The sequence below is a fragment of the Coenobita brevimanus genome, chromosome 51 (assembly GCF_032717465.1).
Source record: "Coenobita brevimanus isolate Jiangsu-jjx chromosome 51, ASM3271746v2, whole genome shotgun sequence".
Taxonomy (NCBI): Eukaryota; Metazoa; Arthropoda; class Malacostraca; order Decapoda; family Coenobitidae; genus Coenobita; species Coenobita brevimanus.
The window spans coordinates 31,580,385-31,597,700 of NC_137004.1; the positions used below are offsets into that span (position 1 = coordinate 31,580,385).

General features: G+C 44.2%; 1 protein-coding gene across 1 annotated transcript in view; it reads right to left on the bottom strand.

Moving 5' to 3' along the window:
• Nucleotides 1-17,316, bottom strand: part of LOC145400103 (uncharacterized) — a 178,429-nt gene that overhangs the window by 104,423 nt on the left and 56,690 nt on the right. Inside the window, exon 2 of the mRNA XM_080272612.1 lies at nucleotides 844-876. Within this exon, the coding sequence (XP_080128738.1) occupies nucleotides 844-876 (33 nt within the window). The remainder of the gene's footprint in view (nucleotides 1-843; nucleotides 877-17,316) is intronic.

Consider the following 17,316-nt stretch of genomic DNA (forward strand, 5'->3'; position numbering starts at 1 on the left):
CCCTGCCTCCGTTCAGTTAACAAACATTTCAGCTGCTGGTTATTTGTGCCTAGTCTTGATTACACTTGCAGTCCAAATGGTGTTCTAACTTTCATTTATACAGGGAAAGTTACGACAGCTACACATATATGTTGATATCACATAAAGCAATGCAGACATGGTATGTGCATCTATGTAAGGAGTTACTGTCGGGGATACAGGGATCTATGCCTCAAAGTAGCTTTACAGAGAAGCAGTAGCAGCTATTTAAGTAGTGTTCCTCTCTGCAGTTGTGTGACTTGTACAAGGGTGTGTCTACATCTATTTAGGCCTACGCTGTTTGTCTGTACAGTTATGATAAATGTGTGGAGATTTTTGTCTGACTAACTTGAGAGTGCCTGGCAACAGTTTTGTACGATTAGTGTCTCTAGCTACAAAGGGCCGTTCCTGCAGCTGTAAAGTCTGAGTACACAGCTTTATAGGAAGAGTACTAATGCACCTCTTTGCTGTGTACAGCCTGTAGCATTAACAAGACTGTGTCTACATTTTTCTGTTAAATACGTATGTGTGGCTACATGTAAGAAATAACGTATTATCATCATAAAATAAGCTCATAGAAATCTGTAGTGTACATGCACCTTTGTAGTGCACAGGATTAGCTCATGACCCTGCAGATAAATGGATAATGACTGAGATATATATGACTCTTCAGGTACACTGGGTGTGCCTATTCAGCTACATGGGATGTGCCTACAGCTATGTGGAGCATTCCTACAGCTATAATGGATTGTATCTGTCAGCCTAACTGTGTGCCTGCCTGCCTGCCGTCAAGAGCTGGGTGCTGAACATAAAGCTGCCACAAACCTCCATTCCGGACCATTTCTCCGTCTTCCTCCCCTGAAAATCCCATAACATAATTGATAATATCGATCGTAAACTCACTACATCTACTAAGCTACACAACTACATTAATGACAGTGATAATGACTATAATTAAAGATATATAATTAACTCAAGAGCAGAAAGGGTATGATATCGACACACTATGGCAAACAACAATACTATTTCACCTACAAACTTTGAGTACATCACTTTATTTACACAGCATTTAATAAACACTCCAGAAACTAAACTGAAACTAAGGACGGATTTTAATATTAATATATAATAAACTAGCTAAGGACACGGTGATAGGCCTGAATAAAAAATGGAAACGAAAAGGTGAAGGAAACGAATAATAGTAAAGCAGAACTCAGACAAATAAGAAGACACGAAGACGAGGAAGAGACAGTGAGAGGAGGCAACTTAAGGACATCAACAGATGATTAGCAAGGCAAGTATGAAGATAAAAAGATGAAGAGACGAAGTGAAGTATATATATATATATATATATATATATATAATGTATATATATATATATATATATATATATATATATACCTTCGCATGACAAGAAGTTTTAAATAAATGAATAAACAAAAAGAATCGTGCATCAGTACTCCTTGGGGGCATGACAGGGTTGGTGGTGTATAATTACAAGATTATTCTTAAGTACTCAGCTTATCAATCCTTGGTAGAACAACTTCATTAATTTCTGTATGATAAATTCTTTCATATTTCACTTTTGCAACCGCCAAACGCTTTGGTTCAGTCGAGGACAGACCCCTCACGCTGCGCAATTTTTAATAAGTCAGCATTAAGACCTTCACTACCGGCACGTCTTCCGTAGTCTTCTTCCTCCTACCAGCAGACGCTTTTCTTCAGTTCAAGAGAAAACGTCTCTCGTACTGATGTTACTAGAGAATCTCCATTAAGCCCTTCGGTCGACGACGCCTTTCTTATTTTCTTCTTACCATGGCCGGACGATTTTATTAAGTTTACGACACACCCCTCCATGTGACCGGCGTGGATAAAAAGGTGAAGTTATCGATAACGGATATGTTTAAAATAACGTCATTTTTTTTTTTTTTTGGCCTTTTCCTGTAATTTATCGCCTAAGTTACTACTTCCTAATATTATAAGCATTTCACACTAAGAAACGGTAAACAGTAACAGGCAGTCCTTATTATTCTCATTGGGGCATACGAGGGCGGGAAGCTGGGGTACCGTAGTGCCATCATTTAAAGCGTAAATGATCAATCAGTACGTCCCACAACAATAATAATAACAACAACAACAACAATCATAATAAAGTGGTTAAAATAGTAACCACATCCTCCTCCTCCTCCTTATCATAAATAATAATAATAATAATAATAATAATAATAATAATAATAATAACAACGACAATAATAATAATAATGGAACGCTTCCCAAATTTTCGCGTCTAGTTCATGTTACAAATATTTCTTTTTTCAACCTAGAGTATGCACTTTGCCTAATGAACGAACAGGAGACATAAAGCTGTTATATTTAGAGAAGGCGAGAGACTGTTTCACTGTCTCATTAAGTAACGCTCGCTTGCCATAATGTTAGGTAAAGGGATAAGATTGAAGATTAAGGGAACGTGAGGAGATATTAATGGTGGTGGTGAAGGTAGCCAAGAATGAGACACACACACACACACACACACACACACACACACACACACACACACACAAATCTACCAAGGGGGCCTGGCAGTATATGACCACGTGCACATGACAAGCGCCAACACCCAACCAAAGAGCAAGCCAGTGACACTTGTGTTACGAGTAGAGAAAAAACACACTCTTTGAAAACACATAACAAAAACAAAACAAAAAGGGATGAGAGTATGGAAAACTCGAACGCCAAAATTAGGACAGCGATAAACTCTGCCTTCACGAATGATTTGTTGAGATATTTCGAAGCTGGGAAGTTGGGTACATCCTGAATTAACTCCTCTAGGACAACTCCTCAAGATGAATAAAAGCTTCTTTACATAGGAAGAATAATGATATGAAAATACGTCAACGGAGGGAAGTGGCAAAGGACTACTGGAACAGGCGCCTCTATGAGTAAATGTTGGTTCAGGAAGAAAACCTCAAGGCACAAGTCTGGAAAGGTTTGGAGCGGTGGAGTGCATGACAAAGTAAGTTTAAGACCCGAACAATAAGCCGTAATGATAGAGAACCACACACACACACACACACACACACACACACACACACACACACATCCTCTTAAGGAACCACCCCAAACACACACACAAACAATAATCATACTCACTGCAAATACAGCCACTGCATTACCAGTCACAAACACACACACACACACACACACACACACACACAATCCTCTTAAGGAACACTCCCCACATACACACAAATAATTATCATACTAAGTGGAAATAGAGCTGCTGCATAACCAGTCACAAACATACACACACACACACACACACACACACACACACACACACGCACACACACACACACACACACACACACACACACACACACACACACACACACACACACAAAACTCTTAATGAAGGATGTAGAAAGTCAAGAGGGAAGGGACGGGTCCAGTCAACTCGAGACACGGAACCGTAAATCATCGGAAGTTCCACCTACAAAAACCGTAATAACAGTGATTTCAATGCACCATTACCGAGCCAGGCAGAGCGGACCCCCCCTTCCCCTTACACCCTTTCTCGACCCTCCCTCCATTCCTCTCCCCCCCTTCCTCTCTTATTCCCCCCTCCCTCCCCTCCCTCTCTCAAAGCAGTCAGTCGTCCCCCTAACTTGTCCCCCTTCCATTTTTCCCGCTCGCCTCTTTTCATCGCATCTGTCGTTCCCTTTCGTCGTTCCTGTCAATTCTTCTTCTTTCCTCCTGCTGCCCCATACGTCTTCCTCGCCGCTCCCTCCTCATCCGTTCTCACTCCCTTTCTCTCTGTAATTCTCATTGTCCTTTCTTCTCTTCCAGTCTCACTGCTTTCATTCCTAATTTTCACCTCTCATTCGAGTTTCCTATTCATCTTTGCTCACACATATGCACCTTGTACTGTTCAAAAATATTCCATCAGTAACATGACCTCATTGTCCCATTCTTGTCATTTTCCGTTCATATCATAGCGCAATTCTTTCCTTTCCTCTGCATTTCCCACGTTCCTCCATTTAACTGCCTCTGCTTCATTCATCACCCTTTCTACTGTCCTTCATTTGCGCCCTCTCCTAGCTGTCCCAATCTTCTTATCCACTTACGTCCTTCATCCCCTCCATCCTTACTCCCTTCAAGATAGAGGAACCTACCTTCCTCCCCTCTTTAGGTTTTTCCATATTCTCCCCTGCTCAGTCCTCGCGCCCTTCATTCCCTATCACTCTTCACATTCATGACCTTACTCAAGTTAACGCCTCCAGTCCCTGCATCCTTGACAACTCATCATTCGCCTTTGATGGTATATTTCCTTTTAGCTTCACAACCCCATTCCTCATCATCGTTCTCTCCATCCTCATTCCCTCTCTCTCGCACTTCTCCTAGCCTTCATGCCGTTCTCTTTGTCTTCACCCCTCCCCCTTAACCTCGCCTCATTTTCATCATCCCTCACCCTCGTGCCCTTGCCCCGCCGCTCTCACTCCCTCCATCCCTCATTCTCATCCCTCACCTCCCTCACTTCCTCCATCATTTATCCTTGTTGCCTCCATCCATATTCCCCTACGTCCCACCATCCTCTCCTCCCGCCTCCATTACCTAATTTTCGCCCCCTTGCAGCCCCCTCCCCTCCCCCTTAGTGTGTGTACGCCGCAACATCCATCACCGACCCCCTGCAGCGCCACAGGAACGCCAAGCGGCACACTGAATCATTTTCCACACCTCACCATCACATAAAAAATCAGCCCTAACTCATGGTACTAAAATCCCTCCAATGTCAACCTCTTCATTTCCACGACATACTTCTTTTATCCTAGCTACTCTAAGACGATTTTATTCATCTTAAGAAAAAATAACTGGAGGGGGTCAGAGATAGCCTTCAACACGTATGCTACCAGCGATCCTTAAAAATGCTGCCCAAAATAGTCTGTCGGCAGCAGAAAATGTTATGACGTCATCGTAGTGGTTAAGTTTCCATTAAAGCTCCCAGACTTCGGGAGCTGAGAACGCAACCCAACTTCCGGTACGATACCTCTTTTCAAATACCATTTAATATCAAAATTTTAATATCCAGGGTGTTAATGAATCCTAGCGGACTGTGAAACTATAAATAATACCACACGCCGAATGAGCAACAGATAATTGCACTCGACTCTACGCATTAAAATCCATCAAATATTATGAAACGCTACTAGAGAGCTTATAAAAGTCATGAAATTAAAATCCATACGTTGAAAAAAGGTAAAATGTGCGGCCAATCGTGAGGCTTAACGGTACACGCCAAGGTGGGGGTACATGCTCCAGTAGTCCCTCGGTTCCCCACACTGACGTTTCAATTGGCGGAAAACTAGCGGTGTGTTCAGCAAACAACACGGCAGCCGGAGTGGACGCTTCAGCAGACAATATTACCGGTGGGGACGCCTCAGCACGCAGTATTATCGGTGGGAACACTTCAGCAAGCAGTATTATTGGTGGGAACGCTTCAACAGGCAATATTACCGGCGGGGACGCTTCAGCAGACATTTTTACCGGTGAGGACGCTTCAGCCGGCAGTTTTACTGGTAGGGAAACTTCAGCAGGCAGTATTACCGGCAGGGACGCTTCAGCAGACAGTATTGCCGGTGGGGACGCTTCAGCAGACAGTATAACCGGTGGGAACGCTTCAGGAGGCAGTATTACCGGCGGGAACGCTTCAGCAGGCAATATTACCACTGGAGACACCTCAGCAGGCAATATCATTGATGGGGACGCTTTAGCAAGCAATATTACCGATGGAGACGCTTCAGCTGGAAAATTACCGCTGGGGACGCTTCAGCATGAAATATTACCGCTGGGACGCTTCAGCTGGCTATATTACCGTTGAGGGCGCTTCAATAGGCATATTATTGAAAGGGGATGATTCAGCAGGCAAATACCGGAGGGGATGCTTCAGCAAGCGATATTAATGGTGGGAAAGCTTAAGCAAGCTATAACACTAGTGAAGACGTTCCAGCATTTAAGAAAAGATATTATAATACTAGTTTCTTGACTACAACGCCTGCAATGGGGACGATTCCGTACACAATTCATGCAATTGTAATACTCTGCCACATAATGCGGAAAGGTTAAAGACATCACGGTATGAGGCAAGAGGAGGCTTCAGCAGTCAATATCAGCGGTGATAGAGCGACAACAAGCCATACCAACCCCATGAGTGCCTATGTCACCCTTGGGTACACTTGCAGACAGTGAAATAATTTTTTTTTTTTTAGTCGGACAATTATGGGACTAAAACATAATCTTCTGAAATATGTATCCGACTCCTAAGATCTTCTCACTGGGTTTCGAAATTCACTGAACACTATCTCGTTGCTAATCTTAATTGAATGAATCGATATTTATGTCCGCAACTATACATCATTCTGGCAACTGCCGGACGATTTTGTTCAGTCGCAGGAAGCCCCTACCAGGCAAAAAGTAACTTAAAACAGTGAGGATATTCGGGGACATATAATTACCATTCAAATATACATCATGGGGTAAAAATATTCCTTGTGCAAACATTTCAGCGATGCAGCAATCAGTTAACTGCAACAATCTCCTTGGAGGGAAAGTGCAGATAAAAGTTGAAGTGTTGGAACGGCTATACGTGTATTACAGTCCGTACGCCGGTATGTCATCGAAATGTCAGCCATAATCTGGTTTTCGAACCCAGGGACTCAAAGGCACATTAGGATTGTCACACATATCCGCTGTCATCTCGCCACAGTGGCTTTTAGCAAACAACAGGTTAAAGCTCTTTCACATATTTCGGTAATATAGTGAGTGAATATTATGTAGTAATAACATTACTGGCGTAGATGTGTAACAATCGCTGGTGATGACTACTTATTTATTCTTTGACTTCTAAAATTTCTTTCACTTGAACTCGTATGATATCTTCTTTACTGATAGACCTAAATGCGCCCACCCATGCAAAACGATTATCTGAGACAGCAATTATCATACCTAATTATCAGGGGGGATGCTAAACCAGACAACGAAACAGGTGGAGAGGTATAAGCAAGAAAAACTATTACTTTGGCTTCAGCAGGCAATATTATCGAGGAAACTTTAGCAGGCAAAATTATCGGTGGGGACGCTTTCAGCAGGCAATATTACCGATGGGGACGCTTCAGCAGGCAAAATTACCGGTGGGGACGCTTCAGCAGTCGGTATTACCGATGGGGAGCTTCATTAAGCAATATCACGGTGTGGACGCTTCTAAAGGCAAGATTATCCATGACGAAGTTTTGTGAAAGTATCGAAGGGGGCATGTCGGTACCCAGTAATTACTAAATATGTTCCAATATTTGATTCTATATACTACTGCACTACTGGAACGCCTCAGCATTCAATATAAACAGTGGGAACACCCAATTAAAAACAACGGGAGACATTACTGACATACGCAAATTATGCTTATTGTGAAGATACCTGACGGCAGTCCAGGTCAGGCCGAAATTGTTCTACCTCCACTTTAAACACAAATTTAATTTAAGGGTATAATTTCTCTCACACGAACCATCCACGGCGCTGTCAAATCAGTAGTTACTACAACAATGTGTGAAGGAGGTAAGTTTGACTGAATAAACACATTTTCAAAATGTGGGTATAAATTCTTCCTTTAAACACCCACCCCACTGTGAAACAGTAAAACAATATTCTGGGTAAGTAAGCTTGAGAGACAGCGTGCGGCGGGAGGAGGCTTCAGCAATCAATATCAGCGGTGAGGGAGCGTCAACAGATAATATCAAGACCAGGGTGGATATTCCAACACAATACTACTTTAATAGCATAACTAAACAAGCAATATTCCTTGTGTGAAACTGATGAACCATTTCACCAAGAGAAGTTCTTCCTAAAATAAATCAAAACTGCCTTGCGGTAATGAAAATATAACTGCGTCGTCGTACTGGTGGGACATTTCGAATATTCTTAACCAAGAATAATAACGTTCATAATCTAGTGGGTGGAGAGTTTCTAACACATCATTAAACCTTAAATACCGAAGGGCAAGGCAAATCCAAACTTTCTGACATCATGAAAAGACGCTTGTCTACCCCGTTCCTGATGTTATGAAAAGGGGTATGGAGTCTAACTATGTCCTATCCTCACAGGTTTATTTAATGTGGGTCGCAAACAGCATTACTGATAATGACGTTACTGCTACTAGTAGATGCTTTAATCTCTTCAGTATGATTTTTAAAAATATCGTATCCTTTTGACCACCTTATGATTCTGTTCATTTTATTGGAGACCTCTCAGTAAAGGGGTGTGAAACAGTGTTTATCCTTCTCTAAGAGACGCCTATCACAAAGTTAATAACTTAGTACAATGGTCTGACGGTAGCATGAGCAAATAAAAAAGATGTCATAATTCTGAATGGTTTAATTACTCTCAGGTATACAATATTGCCTGATGGTTTCCTGAATATCTAAATGCTTCCAGTGTACTAATAAGTTAATGGAGACAGTTTTTAACTTTTGCTGCATGGAGTGTACGCTCAGTAAAATAATTTGATGCTTAAATAAAACGCTCAAGTACGTCTACAGCGCCGAAAGCATCACGTAACCGACAAGATATTCAACCAGAGAGTATCACAGAGATGATGCATTAGCCAGCAGCACCAATGGCGTGGTTTTAGAAGGCAACAGTACTGGTAGAAAAGCTGCAGCAGACGATATAGCGGGTGGGGACGTTTTAGCAGGCAATATTACCGCCGGGGACGCTTCAGCAGATAACATTACGGGTGGGGACCCTTAAATCGGTGATATTATGGGTGGGGACGTTTCAGCCGGCGATATTACCAGTGAGAACACTTCAGCAGGCAATATTACCGGTGGGAACATATCAACAGATAATATTACCGGTGAGAACGCTTCAGCAGGCAATAATACCACTGGGAACGCTTCAGCAGGCAAAATTACCGGTGGGAACGCTTCAGCAGGCAAAATTACCGGTGGGAACGCTTTAGCAGGCGATATTGCCTGTGGGGAAGCTTCAGCAAGTAACAGTACCGATGGGGTCACTTCTGCAGGTAGTATAACCGGCGGGACGCTTCAATAGGCAGTATTACCGGCGGGGATGCTTCAGCCGACGTCAGCAGCCAGTTAGTGGGACAACTAGAGTCCGTGCTGCTAAAACAACCCGGTCAGTAGGAGCAGCACAGATATCAGGAGAATAATATGAGGGACCCGGATTCAAAATAACTTATGACCAAATTCTTGTCATGACTTTGATTTGTTTCCGGGAGGAGTAACAAGGAAAAGAGAAGGTAGAATATTCCTATTTTATTTTCCTTGCAAAAGCAAATCTCAGTTGCGACAGGAAGCTGATCGTAAGCGTGTTAGTGAATCTGGTCCCGGGGATGCTAGTGAGTTACGGCAGGATGTGTGGGGCGTGCTGGGTGCATCTGTAGGCAGCAGGGGAGCCGCCCATACAGCAAATGAATCCTCCCTCTCTCCTCTTCTCCTGTTCTTCTCCCACAGTTTCCTCCCTCTGTTTAAACGCCAAACAACCCGTCCTTCCCTATCCCATCCACTCGCGAGACACGTAGCGCAAACATGCAAACACACGGCCGCCTCAAGATCTTCACACCACGCCGACCATACAAGACTCCCCGTACCCCAAATTTATCATTACATAAGATCTTCCTTCCACCGTCGCTCTCGTCCTCCCCCTCCCCCTCATACTCCCCCGCCTTGCTCCCTCTCACCTCCCCCACCTTTCCCTCCCTCCCTCCCTCTTTCGCGCTTCATTCACCCTCCCTTCGGACCCTTTCCTGTGCTTGCCTGCTCCCCTTCTCTCTTCCCTTCCCTGTCGTTTCTATTCTCTCTCTCTCTCTCTCTCTCTCTCTCTCTCCATTCTTCTGCTTTTCCCATCACTTCTACCCTTTCCCTCCCTCCCTATCGCTCACGCCAACTCCCCTATCCCCCTCCCTCTTCCTCTTTTACGCGCCACTCCCTATCCTCTCTTACCGTATCCCCCTTCTTCCTCTTCGTCGCTTTCAGTCTCCCCCCCCCTTTTTTTTTGGTTTACTATTTTTAGCTACTCTTGCTCACCTCTTTATTCTCCCCTTATTCTTTCCCTCTCACTTCCACACTCTACTCTGTAGGCTACTACTCTCTCTCTCTCTCTCTCTCTCTCTCTCTCTCACTCTCTCTCTCACACACACTCTCTTGGTGTCGCGTCCAGCCCCCCCGGGTGCTGGTGGCTGGCAGTGTTATTACGGCCCCTAGCGAGGTGGAGGTTCCATTATGCGCCTTCAATCCGTCATGGCAAAAGCGCAGTACACGGAGGTACTGCATGATTGCGCTACTCACTGCCCTATTATACTGTTGTCCCTACAATCTCACGACGCATTTTATATTCTCGCAACCACCAGACGATGTAAGTCAGGTTTGGAGAGCCTTTTCGAACTGGAGGGTCTACATACACCTTTTTATTGACCTCTGCTCTATTTGGGTGCTCTCTTAAGCTGTACGAAATCGTCAGGCAATACGCAATAATATAACAGGAAAATACGAGAGTGAAGGGACTATATAGGATCACAAGAAACGCCATAGCGTCTCTTCCTTGGTGATGCACTGTTCATCTTACACCCTACTTTGTACACGTATTGTATGTCTTCTTCAGCACCATACCAGAGGGTTATTAACGTGAAATGAGCGTGATGCATCGTTTAGGAAGAAGCGTAACGAATAGTAACCGATTATGTGTGTGATTATTTCCCTGCTCACAAAACACTGCCACATCATGTTGGGTTAAGCTCCGACACGTATTCCTTCTCACGAAATTCATCTCATTTTAAAATATTTCCCCTGTTACCATGTAATTCATCTCATTACAAGATATATCTACTGTCACCTTGTTTACCTCACAATATTTTGGGTTCGTTTCGTGTCAGCTATACTTATTAACTTGCGAAATCTTAGCAGCCAACCAAATGTACGCTTCTGAGGGTTGTATCCTTCGTGTCTTTGGAAAATTCGTAACAGCTCTTCTTTAGCCATAAATTTTGCACATTACGTCTCAGTAATATGTCGACATCAAAACGATGTGTATAAAATTTATACGAATGATTTTTAATATGTTGTAGGCAAAATATATCACTAAGGACGAGATGCTACAAAGCCTCCTACGCCAAAGAGAATATGGCCATCATGAGAGCAATGGTGGCCGTGGGGGGAAGCTGGCGGGGCCCGACGACAACCACGATTACCATATTCCATCCCACGGCAGAGAACTACAGTTGGGGAAGGAGGGGGAGCTGAAGGGAAGAGGTGATGTGACAACAGGGCAATGGAGTAAAAGTCAGACCAAACTGGATAAAAACAGGGGGATGATATAATCCCTTCAATATAATAACTCTTTATATGTATATTTCATTCTTGTCATTTCAATATGATTTTATTTCCTCCAGGAGATATTTTTCGATTTAGTGGGGCTAGATATAATTTTTTCTGAAGCAGGCTAAAATCGTCAGGAGGTAACAGGAATAAAGAAAATTCCGTCCTCTTGCTGAAAAAGTAATGACCATGGGAAAGGGTGGCCACGCTTTAATGGGGATAAGGGGAGGGAGGTAAGGCTACAGTAAGGTCATGGCCATGGTCACGGGCAATCCTCGGCAGGTCCATTGTAGGGTCCAACTAAAATCTTACCTCATCAGTCTCTAAGGAGGTTTAAGCAAGTCCTGATATTTGCTCTTAATATCATTTCTGCTACCTTACAGTCGACTGTATGCGGCTTATGGGAGATCTCACGTAAAGGGGTTAAAAACATCCTCTATTAACTTTTCCATCACGTTATGTTTTTAAAAGCTTAATTTTGCCAGTTTCAGCCTAATGTCCTAAAAAAAAAAAAAAAAAAATCTCTCGAATGAAAGTATTTAAACACCATGTAATGTAACTATAATAGCTTCAGCAGGTAATGTTATCGGCGGGAACGCTTCAGCGGGCAATGCTATCAGTAGAGGCGCTTCTGCAGGCGATATTACCGGTGGGAACGCTTCAGTAGGCAGTGTTACCGGTGGCAGAGTTTCAGCAGGCAGTATTACTAGTGGGGACGCTACAACAGGGAATGTTACCAGTGGGAGTGCTTCAGCAGGTAATGTTACTGGTGAGAGCGCTTCAGCAGGCAACATTATCGGTAGCGACGCTACACAAGGCAATGCTACCGGTGCGAATGCATCAGCAGGCAATGTTAACGGTGGGGACGGTACGGAAGGCAGTATTAGTCTTGGGAGAGCATCAGCAGGCGATATGAATGGGGAAATACTTCAGAAAGCAACTGTAGATGAGAGCTGCTAAGAGTGCTAATACTCCGCCAAAGACTCACCCCCCGATCCCGTGAGTTAAGACGGACGATACAGTACTGAGGTGCCTACAGTGAAGATGAGACATTAAAACGGTAGCTGGCTGGTATGGAACAACCTACTTATTTATTTTCTTACGTTGTGACGGTCACTTGGAGTCTACATGTGAACAAGAAATGGACGCAGAAGTGAAACCACAAACAACTTAGTAAAACTAAAAAGAAAAGATGACTCGTGAAAATGAGGAGCAGAAATGGAAGGAAGAGTGATATAAGGGAAGGAGATGGGGAGAAAAGAAAGGGGAACAAAAACCATTGAAACGGAACGAAACGGTGCATGATACCAGGAGCTAACACCTGATGGAAAAAAAAAAAAATGAGAAAAAGAAAACGGACTCTGAAGCCAACCGCCCACTTGTGGTACATTTCTTTTCACCCCAGTGATCCGGGCCTTTGACTCTTGACCTTCATATTGGGATTTGTCCGAGTATATGGTCAGCAGCTACCAAACTACAACAAAAAAAAAAAGAAAGAAAGACAAGGGGAAAGAAAAGAAAACAGAAAAAAATGAGTCAAGGCTTTCACAACTTAAAACAGGCGAAATCTAAAATATTATCCACCGGCAAGACGGGGAGTTAAAATGTAAAGACTATATGTTGCGAATGAGAGAGGTGGGCTACATCAAGGACTAGGCACGAGAGGCTAGTTTTCAAAGTGGATAGAACAGATATTAGGCTACAGATTGGATAGGCTATACTAGGCAGGACTGATGATAGGTTACTGAGAGAGAGAGAGAGAGAGAGAGAGAGAGAGAGAGAGAGAGACGTGGTACGAGTGTGAGCAAGAAGCAGAACTGGCGTATGTACTGGTCCCGTCACGCCTGGTATGCTGGCTGGAAACACGCCCTGGGGTACGATGGGTGACGCTGGGTACGGAGGTGACGGTGACGGTGGTGGGTGATAATGAAACTAGCTGGTGGTGGGAGAAATGATGATGATGATGATGACGAAACAAGGTGGTGGTGGGAGAAATGATAATATGATGATGATGATGAAACTAGGTGGTGGTGGGAGAAATGATGGTGATGATGATGATTATGGTGATGATGATGATGATGATGATGATGGAGGCTGTGGCGGGCGTGGATGGTGACTGTGATAATGGCGAGGGCAGTGGTAGTTATGGTGGTGATGCTGTTGTTAGTGGTGATGAGTGGTGGGCGTAATGATGGCTGTGAGTGTGGTGTCCTTGATGATGACTGTGCTAGGGGTGGTTATGGTAGCAGTAGTAATGGTGATGACTAACGACGGTGGTGGTGGTGTTGTGCTGGAGTACGCGGCGGGTCTGACTGATGGAGAAAAAATAAAAAAGAAGACAAGAAAAAGATGAGGAAGATGAAGCGGAAAAAAGTGAGATGATGAAGATGAAGAAGGGAAAAAAGGCAAGAAGCAACAATGGCTGAAGTGGTCATTGCAGCGTAACAATGAAGATGAATAAGAAAAAGGTCAAAGCGAGAACAGAAGATGATGAAGAGGAATAAGGAGGAAGAAGGAAACGAGCAGAAGGAAGAGGATTACGATAAGGCCGACTGAATAAGAGCAAGCAGAAAAGGATGAGGATAAGGGCAAAGTAAACAAAAAGAAAACGGATACCAAAGCCCGACTGAAGAAGAAGAAGAAGACGACGACGACGATGACGAAGGAGACGACAAAAACGACGACAACCATTACGAAAAAGAGGGTGAAGGATAAAGAGGAAGTCGAGCGAAGAAAAATAAGAAAATGGAAAACGAGGGCAAGGAAGAAGAGGATAAAAAGGGCTAGCGGACAGGCCAACCAAAAAAGCGGCAAGAGCAAGAAGGATAAAGGTCAAGGCAAGTGAAGAAGAGCAAGAGGATGAGCAGAAGAGCAAGAGAGGGAGGAAGAGAAGAGAATAACAAGGAAAGCAAGAGAAAGAGGAAGAGAATAACAAGAAGAGCAAGAGAAAGAGGAAGAGAAGAAGATGGAGTGAAAGAGAAAGAGAATAAGAGGGAAAAAGGGGGGAAGAGAATGCGAAGAAAAGCAAGAGATAAAAGGACACAAGCTCGAGAAGAAGAGGATGAGATGAAGGCAAGGAAAAGAGGAAGTGGATGAGAAGAAGAGCAAAAAGATGAGGTGGATAAGGAAGACAGCAAGAAAAATGGGGAAGTGGATAAGATGAATGGCAAGGAAGCGAGGAGAAGGAAGAGAAGAGCAAAGAAAAGAGAAAGAGGACAGGAAGAAGAGGAAGAAAAAAAGAGGACGTGGATAAGAAGAAGGACAGGGAAACGAGGATGAGGATGAGAAGAAGAGCCAGGAAAAGAGAAAGAGGAAAAGAAAATGAAAATGAAAACAGGAGAATGAAAAAATGAGGATGAGAACAAGAACATGAAAATGAGGACGAGGATGAGAAGAGGAAGAAAAAAAAGGAAGAGAATAAGGCCAGGAAAATGAGGAAGAGGATGGGAAGAGGAGCGAGAAAAAAGAGGATGAAAATGAAAAGAACAAGAAAAAGAGGAAGAGGATGAGAAGGGAAGGAAGAAAGGAAGAGAATAAAGAGAGGAAAAGAGGGGAAGAGGATGGAATCAGGAAAAGAGAGAAGAGAATAAGGAAAGGAAAAGGAGAAAGACGATGAGAAGAGAGGGAAGAAAAAGATGATGAGGATGAGAAGAGGAGGAAAAATGGAAGGGAATGAGGACAGGCATACGAGGAAGAGGATGAGAAGAGGAGGAAGAAAAAGAGGAAGAGAATGAGTTAAGGAAAAAAAGAGGAAGAGAACGAGTAAAAGAAAAAGAGAGGAGAAGGATGAAGTAGTGGACGATACTGAGGACGAAGCGTATCAGGGAATGTAGGGGCCCATGTTCCTCCAGGCAAGCAGGGTGAGCGGAAGTGGAAGGCATTAAAAGTCCCCCCTAGTTACTGCACCCGACACCTCCACACACACACACACACACACACACACACACACACACACACAACATACGTAAACACAAATACACACTAACTTACATACAAACTCAAATACACACTAATGTATACTGTACACACATAATCACATACACGCTCTCTCTCTCTCTCTCTCTCTCTCTCTCCTTCGCAAAAACGTCCTCAGATTCCGCCAACAATTCTCCTTTCCTTCCCTATTCTCCTTGTCACTCCCGCCGACACCTTCCCACACCCACACAGTCTCAGCAACACTTTCCATTCCCTCACCACTCGCCTTTTCTTATTCCCCTTAGCCAGAATGTACTCCAATTCCCAAAATACTTTCTTTACGTTACTCTCCTTATCCTCCTTTAATTCAACGACGTAATTTTAACTGTGTTCTTGCTGTCAGGCGATTTTTTTCAACGTTGGGGACACATTTTTAAGAGAAGTGAGTGATGGAGGTTGAATCTAACTCTTGAAAAGTTGGAAAAATGTCCTCCTCAGATGAATAAAAGCCTCTGAAAGTAGCAAGAATATAAGAATGAGAGTCATCCGATGTTCCCAGTATTTATCATCATTCATTGCGCTGGTCTCTCACAATCGCTTCCACGGTATTTCCTGCACAGTTCTTTATTTTTTATCTTTCCTCAGTAAGAATGTCACTTTTTTTCACAATTTTTTCCCTCCTCAAAACAGTCTGCCATATTTCGAACGCACTCCCTTCCTTATTCTGCTAAACTAAAACGCGCAAAATATATCCTATGCTCCATTTCTTACTCTCCTATAAAAAGACTACGGCCAACAATATAAAGGTACGCATAATCACTGAGAGAGAGAGAGAGAGAGAGAGAGAGAGAGAGAGAGAGAGAGAGAGAGAGAGAGAGAGCAGGTGGGCCAAGGCAACTCCACCACACCACACCCCACCCCACAACACTGCAGTCGGGGCCTCCTGCAGACCACGTTCCCGCCCTTCTCGCTTCCCGGCGTAAGGGGGACGATGCCTTGCCCTTGTATCGGTATGGGAAGTTTGGCCTTGGGTGTTCCTTGCTCTCAGATGCCATACGCTGGTCGGACCTACGCGAGCTCTCTCTCTCTCTCTCCACCTAAACACCATTCCTTCTCTCGCCTTTCGTACATCCACCCCTCTCTTTCCTTCTCAGCCCCTTGCGCTGTGCTTGCCTCCCTCTCCATCTCCACACTGTTCTCTTTCTCTCTCTCTCTCTCTCTCTCCACACGACTCATTCGTCTCCATGTCCTGCGTCTTGCATGCTTTCACGCTCCGCACTGTGAATGTCAATTGTTGTGCTTTTACTAACGAGTTTTATTTTTATCGTACCTCACTACACCACATCCCATCACACTTGTTTCGCACCACACCACACCACACCACACCAACACACCACGCAACACTACATCACACCACACCACACTTGTAACCCTGCCCATCCTACCTAAAGTACACTACACTTGTACCCCAAAGGCACCCAGCACCCTACCACAGCAGGGCACACACGCACTACACCACATCCCAGACCACACCACCATACTTGTACCCAATCCCACCCTACACCACACCACACTTATACGGAACTCCACCCCAATCCACCCCACTCCTCACTGCACTATTGCACCCCTCTACACCACATCGCATTCCACCCTTCCCCACCCCACACAACATAACAGCATACCACATTTGTGTTCGGCCCTACCCCAAACCACACCACACCGCACTTGTACCCCACTCCAGCACACCACTACACGCCAGGACTCCACCGCACCACACCAGCTCACATACCTGCCTCTCGTGCTCCTTTGCAGTTCTCAGGGTAGTCACCACAGGAGTAGCTATAAGATGACACCTCCACCTCACGATATCCCTCCTCCTCCACCATCACCACCTCCTCTCCTCCACTTTACGATGACTCCCCACCATCTCCACCCCCCTTCACCACCATTAACACCTCTTCCACTTCACGATACTCCTCCTCCACACGATACTCTACCTACA